Here is a 13,401-nt window from a genome sequence, read left to right as displayed (position 1 = left end):
CTAGTTATATTTCTTAATTTATCTTAGTGAACAGTAAAAACAATTCTTAAAACTAAATCAATCATTCAGAATTAGTCGGTTCAACATACCTAGATTAACAAAAATTAATACCTTCTTGAAAATAGACTTCCCAAACACAATTTATATATACTCAAAAGTATAATATTTATCACATATAAATTCAAATTATAATTCTCTTTTAATTCTTGTGAGTAATTCACCACTATATCAATTTCAAGGGTGGGTTGATGGCTTGATGAGAGCTCAGATTGTTTATAGCATGTGTCACCTGAATTGAATGCATAACAATGAAGAAAGTTAGCATTCTTTCCAATGCTTTGATGAGGGGAAAAAATACATAGTAAGAGAAGATAATAGATTTTTTTACAAGAAAAAGAAACAAAATTAGAAGAAGAAAAATTTTAATTCACTAGCTTTATTCTCAAGACATGTAAAATTAGGTGATGTACTACTAAATTGAACCCTGACAAAAATAACTATCTAAAATAGAAGAAGAAGAAAAAAAAAGCTCATAAAAATCTAAAAATTTTACTAATTGAAAGATCGCTAATACATTGAGATGAACTAAACTAGGTACTCAATTAAACTCTTACTAAATCAAAACATATTACAATTCAAAATTCAAATGGAGGTTGCTTTCACTTTAATTGAATTCAAAAACAGAAAATGATAGCAGCCACTCCCAGTCTTAGTTTTTTAACATATACAGGATCGTTACATCCAAAGCTTCATGATTCTGTGTAAGAGTAGCAGCTTTTGGCATCCGACATCACAGCCTATGCAGGAAAAGAAAAAAGCCATAAGAAGTCAGCTCAGCCGAATCGTCAAGGATCAACAAGCATTAGCAGTACAAGCAGGTAGTCTTTCTCGCAAAATGCTTAGGATAGAAAAGCTCACTTTAAATACATGAACATTCTACTGGGAGAGAAAAGTGTAAGCGACGAGTCTGAATCCTATGGTGCATACAATTCTTCAGCCTCCATTGGAGATGACCAATAATTAAGTAATGATTCTACAGTCAATCTTCGAGTTGCACTGAGCATTGATATGAAAAAACGGCACCCATCGATCTTATATTCTTCCAGTGGATTTCTATGCCCGAAGCTCCGAACATTCACCTGGAGAATTATTAAACATGTGATTTAGAGATCATATAGATTCAAGCAAACTGGTCCTGCTAAAGCTTAGTTTTAGAAGATACCGCAGAGCTGAGCCTGTTCATATTTATCAAATGGTCCCTCCAGAAGGAATCTAATGTCTTGACTATAACTTCTCTCTGATGTATGGTGAGAATATATTAATTTTTGCAAGCACATATGTAAAGAAATTCTCACACAAAACAATTCAATTAAATCATGCTTAAGATGAACTCACAATTATATGTTCAAGGTGAATGAAATTATGCAAGATAAGTTTCAGAACTACGATTTAAGTGGCATTGAAGTTAAACTGGTGATAGAACCTCATCTTGAGATAGCTTGACTTCACAATATAACTGGTTAATTTGGGATCAGATTTAGAGGAATTATGAAAAAGTATTTACAATGCCAGACCTAGATAGGTACAGCGAGACCATCTTTAATAAACCAGTCTGACCACTCTTATTTCGACTTTCTTTGGTATTCGATAAATGTTTTCCCACATTCTACTTCACAAATTTTCCTCATCCCCCTCTCATATTTTCCACATTCCAAAATTAACAGTTCTTGTCTAATAACTGAGAGATGAATGCCCCATTCTGTAGCATGCAATAATGTTCAAGAAAGATTGAAAGATTGTAATTCGTGTTTGGTTGAATAGGTTCTGAGTCATTTGCATATTTAGAATCAAAATGGAAAGTGATTTGTAATTCAGATAAGAATTCACCACTGAGGTAAACTACGTTGATTGGATGATCACATATTTCAAAATTTTAACCAACAAAAACCTGTTGACCTATGCAATAATATTTTCAAAATGAGTCTGAGCACAACAAATGGACAGACTTAATGGCAAATATTATCAATTCTAACTAATAGCAGATGTACCTCCAAAATTATTTACACTAGTATCTATTTAGGAAAATTATAAACACTAGTAGCTATTTACATTCATATTGCATTATGGAAAATTGGTGAATTCAAGAATCTCTTTCATAATTGCATTCAAATTTTTGTGTTCCCCTCTGGTAGCAGATTACACAGAACTCTAGTGACAAAGCTTTCATGATTATACTCAAATTCTATGTGCTCCCTTAAACGAAGAGCAAAAACTATTGTGGCCTTAGATAAAGTCACTGAAAATGCTTCTAGGATGGAAAAATTGACCAAAGAGTTTAAAGTTAGCGTTATACACTGGATGCACACTATTCATCTCAGGAGTAGCCTCTAATGGCCGACTTTGGAATCATGCATCAAGTGATTTAAGGACAGTACAAACAAAATTAGAGCTCTCTAAATGTTCTTCGAGTGGTTTCAAGATTCAGAATGTACTAAGCAAGAAAGAATATTTTCATACATAAAGAATAGAATGCACAGATTAACACATAGCAACAAAAGTACCATATTTTAAAGTGGCATGTAGGTTACCTCAATTTCTTGAATGTATGAATCATCATAACCAGAATCTTGTACAACTTCTAAATAGGAAGCAATCAAAAACTCGCCTAAGTACTTGCGGAGAAGATTAATGGTCACTTGGTATCTTCCTTTCCTACATGGAATGAACCACATACCACTTAGTGTGCATTAAGTAATATTTATTGTGCAAAGTGCAAGGAAAGAAAAGCATGTATGTGATTTTATCAAAAGGAAATTACTTAGTCGTCTCATCCGTACAGATACGAAGCCAACGTTTCAATGAAGAAATCTTCTTGCGGATTCCTCTGAAAGTATTTGGAGGTAAAGGCAAGTTTGGAAGAGAAAAGCTCCCCACATCCACTACATGTAACCTCTGAATTTGTTCAAGAGATGTCAGTAGATCCTCCTCCCCGACCTTTGCAAATGATTCTAGAAATTTAAAATAAATATTCTTTACATTTCCAATCAGAGTTATTTCAAATTAAAATATAGCACTAAATATACCAGCCAACACGCTCCTGCCAATTTGAAGAAACTCATCCAAGAGCATTCCCAAATTCCAATTCCTAGGATGCTTAAGCATAAAAGCAAATCATTCAGATGAAATGCATGATAAATTAGAAACCTCTTCAATGTAGTGACTAAGTTATTTACCTTCTCTGGATCACTATTTCCCAGGACAATTTCATCAACTACTGCTTGCATGTACCTAGAAGGAATAAGAAACTTTACAACTGTTTGATGGATTAGTTAATGATCAAAAGAAAACAAGATGTAATATATTAGAATTGAATAGACTACTTTGATTGTGTTAGCTGAGTCTGATTCCATAATGACTCTGAAATCAGTTTTACTCTGAAATTCTCCCAAGACAAAGATTCTAAACAAAGATTAATTGATCATTTTTTTTCCAATTATCTTTTCTTTTTTTCTATCTTTCTCCACGGGGTATTGTATCAGTTTACGGGAAATAGAGGATTCTCCATTAAATGTGATATCATTATCTGAAAAGCTCCCAATATTAGATCATGGAAGGATTTAGAAAATCAATCATTCACCAATCATGATGAATAGAGTTTGCAAAACAAATGACGATGAATAGAGTTTGTACAACAACAACCAAGTCTTATCCCACTAAATGGGGTCAGCTAAATGAATAGATGCTTTCATTTGCAAAGAGGGGAAGCAAGTATTCTCAAATCATGACTCAAGTTTCTGAATGTGATCCTTAATGAAAAAATGTGGATCAACAGACAAGAATAATAGTTTTTTCAAAAAATGCATAATACAAACAATACCACAGTCAAAAGAAACTGGATTCAAAAACTCACTGGAATATTTGGTCAGTGCAGCTTTCAGAGTCACCAGATAATATCACTTGCCTAAGATTATAGACATGCTTCCTCTGGACCTATTTAGTCAAATGTCTTTGCTTAGTCAAATGATGCAAGAAGATACTACATGTAGTGTCATATTTGAAGAAACATTTAGTAGATCATAAAGAAATGAAAAGGCTTCCACAAATTGTCAACGAGTGTTAAAAATGATATGGCAGCTCATATGAAACCAAAAAAGATAGTAAAAAAATGCAAATAGACATTGAACCGAGGTTACAAAGAGAAATTGTTGGTAACAAATGTGAAGAAGATGGCAAAGTTGTTGCTCCTGAGGAAAGAGAAAACAATAGCTATGGACAAAAGTAAAAAAAGACAAACTTTTTTTAGCCATGTCCCTTGCTCTACTTCAATACAAATTTGAAACCGAATCACTAAGAGAGAAGCAGAGAAGAATACTAGTTTGGAAAGAAATAGCATCAGTGTGAGAATAACTGGTGAACAATATCTACTGGTGTATTGATCAAATGCTTTTGAGGGCATAGAAATCTAAATAACTAAAGATTAAGATGAAAATACAATAGGATTAAGCCAAGGCAAGAACAGTAGTGTCAGTATTGATTCTAAAACCCAAGTGGAAACACATGAAAGTTCTCACCAATCGAGCAAAAATACTGGTGTTAGTTATGGTGGAGATGCACCTTACTACTATGTGATATTTGTACCATATATACATGTATGATGAATATATATTTAAAGGGCAGCCCAGAGCACAAAGCTCCCGCCATGCGGGGTCCCGGGGAAGGATCCATTATACGCAGTCTTATCCTGTTTTTTGCAAAAGACTGTTTTTAGGATTCGAACTCGTGACCTTTTTGGTCACAAAGCAACAACTTTACGATGAATATATATTTGATTTTAAAAATGTATATAAAAGGAGACAACAAAGAGATAATCGCAATCACCGTACTAACCATTAACTAATGACTAATCAACCTCTAAAATGCCATTATAAAGTTCTGAAATCAAGTGGTGGTTCTACTCTTTATTATTGATAAGAACAAATATACAAACACGGTTTTAGGGAGTCAAACAACAGTAGTAATGTGCAAAATCAAACCTTACCTTTCGACTCTATGATATTAAATTTTTTTTGGTCTACCACCTTACACCACCTACGTCCCCTCACTACACACAATTTAGTAATCAATGGTGAGATATTTACTTCTTAAGATTTATTCTTTAATATAAACATACATAACATGTTTTTAATATTTTTCATTGTGAAATAAAATTTTAAAAAAATGATATAGGAAGTACAATATGTATATATAAGAGAGATATATGGTAATGGTCAAGGTAAGAAAAACTATCAATTTTCTTTTATTAAGAATATGTGTACAATAATTAGATTTTAGACCACCAAGATCAAATTTACAATTATAAATAAAAATAAGAAATGATTTTTCTTATATATTCATCACAAGAAAAAGGTACTCAACCTTGCACAATTTTCAAATCCATAATTAATGCAAATTAAGAATTTAATTTCTAAGATTCTAGATTTTGTAAAATGTTGATTTTGGAAAATCCTCTTGTTTAGGAGCATAAGTATTTAATTTAGTTTTTAAGATAGTATTTTTTTAATCTTAGGATGTTAAATAGTTTTGTTATGTTTTAGTTTATAAGCTAGGATAGTGTTGGTTGGAGATTAATGTATATTGATTCATTTTCTAGTTCATTTAGATTATGGTATATAAAGAAAATTCTCCAACGTATAATAATCATTTATTGGAAAAAATGTTTTGTTAAAGAGTTTTGTTCCTCATGTTCCTATTGTTCGTTCGAGAATTTAGTTCCTCTCGGTGGAACCTTCAGCTCACTCAATGTTAAAGGAACATAGTTGTAGCAAAAAAAAGTGATAACCCTCACCCCATGCCCCTCCAAGACTGCCCTATGCAATCTTGAAGGAAGGTAAATCACGGGGGGCTTTGCCCAACACAATGACCCTTTGCATGGATACCCACGATGCATTTCGCACACCCTAGGAATCAACTGTGTCAACCCGTGGGGCATATTAGAGGAACATAGTTGAGCATATAGTAAAGGATTCATGAACTCCTTGCTTTCTGCTCATTGTCCTCTTGTATGAATCCCAGATTGCCACCCACCTTAATTCTAACATGCTTCCGTGAAAGAATCTGCGACTTTCACCTTCCCATTCTCTGATCCAACGAGCAACAAGGCTTCCTACCTCATTCCCGTTACCATGCATGAACCTCTCAAAACCAAACAACTCTTAGTCAAAATTGATTTAAATTTTAAAATCAGATATTAATTTAAAATTAAAATCAAATTTTAAACAATTTAATCAATTTTAAAATAGAATTAACTTAATTCGAAATTATAATTAAATTTAATCAACTTTATATCTGAATTAAATTACTTTGAAATCAAGATTAAATTTAATCAATTTAATCAAGAATTAAATTAATTTAGAAACATCATATAATAGATGCATGATTTTTAAGTTTTCTTGTCCCCTCGGATGGGTCTAGTGGCTAGCGCATGAGGTGTTGCCACAATGAGGTCTAGGGTTCGAATCTCGGCAAAGCCGAGGTAAATACCTCCCTTATGTGCTAGTCACTATTCTAAAGACTAGTAGTCGCTCGTGATTTACCTCCTCCGTGTTGGCCCTGGGACGGGTTGACGGGGGCGCTGGGGGCGAGCGTATTCGCCTTTTTGCCACAATGATTTTTAAGTTTTCTTAATATATATTTTTATTTATTCATTAAATATTATTATTTTTTTGTTTCATTTTTCTTTTCTTTTATATATATTTTTAAAATTTTTTTATGAGTTCTATCTGACCTATTAGATGCGGCTGATAACTAATTTTTTTAAAACTTTCAATACTAATACAGATCTGGTAAACATAAATTAAGTGTAACAACCATTGTAAGCAAGATAAGGAAAAAAAAATATAGGCAGGTCACTAATAAAAATGATGTTATCCTATTTTAATGCAATCTATGCTATTAATTGCAATTGATAAAAGTATATTATAGTTCAGTAAACTGTAGAGAGAACAAAACTACTGCTGATTAATGAGGACTTTAGCATGCCCACTTTATCAAAAGACCAATATGCTTTGAACAAAACCATAATTAAGCCATCAACAATTTTACAAGTGTATAGATTGATACCTCCAAAACTTCATCAAACTCCACGAGGCTCTTTCTTATGCCAAAGAAGTACTTCTCTGCATTAATTTGAAGGGCCAAAAGCTGTGCAGTTTTGCAAACAAAAATTGAGCATAGAGAAAGCTGCTTTGTATCAAATAGGGTAATGCAGAAAGAGGGTTTCTGAGAAAACCTGTTTTACAATAGTTTGACCTTCAATCGGTATATCCTCATTGTTTGTTATTTTTGATATAAGTTTCACGGCCCACTCTGTATCAAAATTAAACTTCTGGAACATTTCATCCTGTAAGCTATTCAATACATTAAACTTAGTATACAGACATAATGAGGAATAATTTTCCAAGAAAAAAGATGCACTGTTGATTATAGAAAAAACTCCTTGTTAAAATGAAGTCTATCACTGCTTATTAAACTATTAGATTGAATGCTAGGGATTATAAATATGGAGCAACCATTCACTTTAAATGAATTTCTCTTTTCATCTCAACAGCTCTAGATTGTCAACTACTCTTATAACAGGTTTATGCCAATCAAAAGAGCCAGTCTCAATGCATCATTGGCCCTAACAGTCAAAGTAGTAGACAGACAGAATTGCATCAACTTGTTTACTCCCTCCTGTCCTCTCATTGACTACCTTCACTCATTAGTGACACCTCTCTCAATCCTCCCAAAAATGCTGTAGTAGGATTTCATGAGTTGTCACCTTAGCCACATTCCCAAGGCCAATCAACCCACTCTTCTAGATGGTATTTCTGCTACATCTCTGCTACTGATGTCTTCTACAAGGCAGTCAACTGACTCTTCTAGAGCATGTTTCTACTACTAATGTCTTCTACAAACCTGAATTTTCTGACAATTACAATGTTAGTTGTCATCTCATTCACCATACAAAGGTTTAAATGCTCAAGCCGTGCTGGAGATTTCATTACTGAAACAGGATGGTTTGGTTTCAGTACCGCACTGTATCATGCTAATATAATTTTGGCATTTATTTACTTGTAAATTTAAGTCTATACCAATTTAAAAAATCATTTACACTAACATTTTAGAGAAATAAACTAACAGTTGCTACTGGCATCTGAACCACCTTGCTAATAACAAAAAATGTATTCTGTTTTGAATGGGAGTATCACTTCTTACACCATCCACAAGAGATAAATCCTATAGTTTTGCAAGCCCTAAATTAAAGAATTCTCCTTGTGTCTATTAACATATCTTGGTTCATCACTAAGAGTTAGGCTTCAATTATCACCGCTAGCATAGGTGAACAATACAGATCCATACATATCGTTGAGCTCTAACACAATAGATCACCTTATAATGCATCAAAACCTTATAATGCATCAGAACTATAATAAGGTTAAGAGAGCAATGAACGTCCATTGGAATTAATCTCAACTAGGATCCTGCATATCCATGAATATTTTAGTCATGATGTCTGGCACAGCTCAAATTATCAAACCATGCTTTTTACCAAGATTTCTCCTTGGCCCTGAGCTCAAGAAAGTCCAACTGTGAACCCACCCACAGCTCAAAGGTCAAAAGTGAAAGCTACATGAGATGCCACCTACAACTAGCTACATTTGATCAGAGAATATCAAATTAGAGCTCCACTTTCACTTGAATGATTCAACGTACAACTTGCTCCTACCATCATTTAATTCATCAATACTGGTCAGCCTGTACTATTATGTTCGGCAATTCAGAAACCTTCATGCAATTGTATCCCCTCTCAAGCAAAGCTGAAATATTTCTCCTTATTGCATCACCAACACTCACTTTATTTATCTATTGGTTTGTATATTGGCTATAGGCTTAAAGAAAGACTAGGTACACCCTACCTCTTTCACTTCGAACATCTTCTCTTTCACTACTCTCTTTTAAAGGAGTTGTTTGATTTATATCCTCTCTATTTCCCAACAACACATCCTTTAGCTCTCTTTTAAAGGATGAAGCTTACTATGGGCATTTTCTCATTATCTCTCTTTTCATAACGGAAATGCTGAAGTGTTACTGATTCTCATCCAGTAACATCTTCTTTCTTCTGTTTTTTTAACTGAGTAAATACCAAACTTTTATTCTCTTGTAACATTCTCTACTCTGTTTAAATGGAAAGCTCCATTTATTTTTCTTTTAGTGTGTTTTCCTCTCTATTAGAATAAATTTTGGGGGTTTTCGTTTTTTCTTCTATAATTTATTAAATCATAGAGGCACATCTGCAAACTTCATCAAGAATTTAAAAGGTGGTTTCAAACAATAGACCATCAGCTCACCACATGGCACCCAGACGCTAGGTTGCACCTAGGCCATTGTCATTAAATTAATATTAACATAAAATATAGAAGACTAAATAAAGAAAATTGGCACATATATATAGATAAGCACTCAATTAATTTTTTGTTTTGATTGTTTTTAGATGTATTAATCTCAATATTTCACACATGTTTGTTGGTCCAAAGTTATAAATATAGTGAACGACGGGTGCGAAGTTGTAAATACAGTGAGGGATTGATTCAATGTGCATTATGATCACTATGCCTATAACATATGTGATAAACTCAAATATATCTACAACAATGTTCAAATAGATGTATGAGATAACATAATATATAGTGTACATTATCACTAACAAAGTGTATTAATCAATAAAACAAACAAGTTTGCAATCACAACTAAATAATGATAATAGATAAGTAAACACATCATAATAATAAACCTGACCATATTTTACATTATGACGACAAGAATGGATAGCAGATAGCACAAACAGGTAAACATATAGCAGAAAGAAGGGAAATGATAGAGATGGATAATTAGGGTGTTATTTAAGTAAACCAATTAGACAAATAAATCTGTTTTCTTAATGAACTCACCTAAGCTTCCTAGGAAGATCCCCTAGGCAAATCATCCAGAATGCTTAGTCAGACCACCTGGGATGCCTAGGCAAACCACCTACTAGGCAAACCCATTTTTAGAACCGCTTTAAGGGACTACTTAATCACTAAGCAAAATGGTCCCTTCCATTTTCACTTGTGCGGCCACCAAAAGTGTTTTTTAATACAATGAACTTCATGTTCCAATAATCTATTCTGTTCAATAATGATTATGACGAAGGGATATTGTGGATATCTACTTTTAGTGAGATTGTCATCACCATATATGATTGTCATGTTTGCCTAAATTAGCATTCGAACAAGATAGTACCTAACCATAAACCTTGTTGATCCAGGATCACCTTGCCTCCCTGCTCTACCACGAAGCTGGAAAAAATTAAAACAATAAAATAAATAAACACACAAACACCAAAGTAGATACGATGAAGATGCAATTACATGTATTAAAACATAAGGTCAAATAGATTGAATATCTTGAGTGTATTTTAAATTTAATGTTAGTCCTACAATAATAGGAAGTACTAACCCGATCAGAGGCTAGTTCTCATATTTTCTTTGTTAAATCTTGGTGAAAAAAAAAATCATGCTTCATAATTCATGTACTTGTAAAGTTGACTTTTATACCATGATATACTAATTACTAAGATATAACTTTTCTGCACACATATATATATTACTATGTGTGATATATACATGTGTATTATTAATCTAAATATAGGTAGAGTTTCCCACTAAGTTACAAGATATGAGAGCCTATGAAATGAATTGGAGTGTGAGCAAGTCTAAATTACCACTTTTCTCCAAGTGCCATTTTCTCATTATCGTCCTTGAAGGTCTTGTTTTCCATGAATCCCTCTCTTTAGGTACTTGCTATCAGTAAGACGACAACAATTGCATCTTTGAGACAATACTCCACTAGCCAAACTTCTCCTAGATTCTTTAATTACTGCAAGTTGCATTGTTCTAGGTACTAAGGCCCCAACTAAAAACCAAGGTTGAGCAATGCTCAATCTAACAATATGTTTGATGCAATATAGAAGTAGATCAAAATTCATATAACGATTTAATACCATTTCAAACAGAGAATAAATGATCTCTTGCACACAGGATAAAAACTCACAGAATGAAAATTCTATTATGCATTACATTTGAGTTTCAATGCTTCAAATTTCCAACCACTGAATGAAAGTTGCTTTTCCAATGGTGGTTCTCATTAGTGATTCCACTTAAGCAAAATGAATAAATGATGGATGAAAGTTTACCTGCATTGGTAGTCCTAGAAACTCATCAAGTAAAATGTGGCTTAGCAACCCTTTACCCCATAAGCATGTGGTGCATTAGAAGAGAGGGCAACTGAAGCAATTAACCCTACTATTTTTCTCTCATGTTTAACAGTAGTAAAATTAGTTTTATAATCCTGAATATATATAGATTAATGGTTTACTTCAATTGTACAACAATCTTAACTATGCATATATAGATGGAAGGTTTAAGTCGTGCTGGATTTTCGAATTCTGATGGGAACAGTATAGTTTGAATACCATATCATGTCATGTAGGCGCACTTTCAATAATTAAATTATTAATAACATGATTAATTTTACTTAAAATAAGTTATATATTTTATTTATTTATTGAATAATTTGATCATATCAGTCTTTATTAAAATGATATTGATGTTTTACATTGGATACAAACAAGATGGTTAAAATAGAAGACATGAGATATTCTTTGTGATTGTAAGGTACCTCTAAAGCTTAAAGAGGAATTTTACAAAAATTAAAGTTGATATGTTATATGGAACTGAATGTTGGATTAGTAAGCGAGGACACAAGCAAAAGATGAGAGTGAGATGAAAATATTAAGATGGATGTGCAGACGACATATGGGGATTGACAAAATAAGAAACGAGAGTTGCGCCTACTCGAAAGACACATTTAAGGTGAAATAAATATGTACTTAGGCATCCAATAAATGTCTCAATTAGGCAATGTGAGACCATCATAAATACATGCATCAATACAGGAAGATCAAAAAAAGGTTTGGTTAATAACAATAAATCAGCATAAAACTCATTTAAATATAAATAAAGATATAGCAGGGAATCAAGCTCAATGACATAGAAGGATCCATATAACTTACCCACTTAATGGAAAAAGGCTTTAGTGACTTGTTATTGTTATCTGTCTTCATAAAAATATAAAAGGTTTGCAACCAATTCAATTTTAATTTTCAGCTTTAGTGACTTGGAAAGTATGAATTTTTATTTTATAATAATTTACACTTATAGTATATTCAATTTTAAGCTGCGACATGCATTACTCTCAAATTCTACAACATTAGATCTATTTCAAATTGAAGACCCAAAAAGCTCATTGTTAAGGATATATTTTCTTTATAGGTTTATGTAATTGTATTTGAAATTTGTTCATAAGCATTTGATAAAATCTCACTTTGTTTATTATATTTTGGTTGACAAAAATTTAAAGAAAATTCCTCAATGTAGTCAAATGGAATACAAGCAAGATGATTGAAATAGAGGAGGGCGTCAAGTATGTTATGTGATCGTAAAGTACCTCTAAAACGTAAAGGAAGATTCTATAAAATAACAGTTAGACCGGTTAGACCTACTATGTTATATGGCATTGACTCGAACACATGTGCGATGAGAGTTGCAGAGATGAAGACGTTAAGATGGATGTATGGATATATGAGGATGGACAAAATAAGAAATGAGAGCATTAGAGAGAAAGTTGAAGTTGCATCTATTGAGGGAAAGCTCTAAGAGACACGTTTAAGATGGTCGACCATGTACTTAAATGGTCAATAAATGCTCCGGTTAGGCAATGTAAAGCTATGACAAATAAGCACATCAAACGAGGAAAATCAAAAAAGACTTGATTAGCAACAATAAAATAAGATAAAATTTATTTACATATAGATGATGATAGTAGGGGATAGAATCCAATGGCGTGAAAAGATCCATAGAGTCAACCCCACCTAGTGGGAGGTTGTTATTGTAGTAGTGAAATAATTCAAAAGTCTATGATTTGGTTTCAATCTCATTTTAATTTTTCCATGTAATTATAAATATTAGAGGTCAAAAATAAAGAGATCCAAAATTTTTGGATCCTCAAATATTATATTTTAGGTCAAATTAAATTTTAAATTTTGTAATTAAATTTATTTAATTAGATTAAAGATTTTTTTTGATAAAATCAAATTCAAATTTGAAAATTGTTTACACTTAGAATTGAAGTAGATAAATTTTTCGAAAAAAAAGTTAATCAATATGATAGTACATACCTCCTTTCATCATTTATTTTCAATTATATTCTAATAATATAATTTAAAATAATAAATAGCATTTTAAACTTAATCAAATAAATTTT

At 32.4% G+C, this 13,401-nt stretch overlaps 1 protein-coding gene across 2 annotated transcripts in view; it reads right to left on the bottom strand.

Moving 5' to 3' along the window:
- Positions 1–530: 530 nt before the first annotated feature.
- LOC122022645 (protein translocase subunit SECA2, chloroplastic-like) overlaps positions 531–13,401 on the bottom strand; it is a 32,748-nt gene continuing 19,877 nt past the window's right edge. Inside the window, exons 22-32 of one of the 2 annotated variants that reach the window (XM_042580692.1) lie at positions 10,321–10,376; positions 7,289–7,406; positions 7,120–7,200; positions 3,911–3,990; positions 3,234–3,288; positions 3,084–3,153; positions 2,819–3,008; positions 2,589–2,712; positions 1,223–1,297; positions 919–1,139; positions 531–797 (exon numbers count right to left, since the gene is read on the bottom strand). In XM_042580692.1, coding sequence (XP_042436626.1) covers positions 975–1,139; positions 1,223–1,297; positions 2,589–2,712; positions 2,819–3,008; positions 3,084–3,153; positions 3,234–3,288; positions 3,911–3,990; positions 7,120–7,200; positions 7,289–7,406; positions 10,321–10,376 — 1,014 coding nt within the window. In that variant the 3' untranslated portion in view covers positions 531–797; positions 919–974. Of the gene's footprint in view, positions 798–918; positions 1,140–1,222; positions 1,298–2,588; positions 2,713–2,818; positions 3,009–3,083; positions 3,154–3,233; positions 3,289–3,910; positions 3,991–7,119; positions 7,201–7,288; positions 7,407–10,320; positions 10,377–13,401 lie in introns of those variants that run through there. The other variant, XM_042580693.1, reaches the window with a different exon arrangement.

Source organism: Zingiber officinale, chromosome 9B (assembly GCF_018446385.1).
Source record: "Zingiber officinale cultivar Zhangliang chromosome 9B, Zo_v1.1, whole genome shotgun sequence".
Lineage (NCBI taxonomy): Eukaryota > Viridiplantae > Streptophyta > Magnoliopsida > Zingiberales > Zingiberaceae > Zingiber > Zingiber officinale.
Note: the sequence above shows the minus strand (reverse complement) of the source record. Positions and strands in the feature narration are given on the sequence as shown.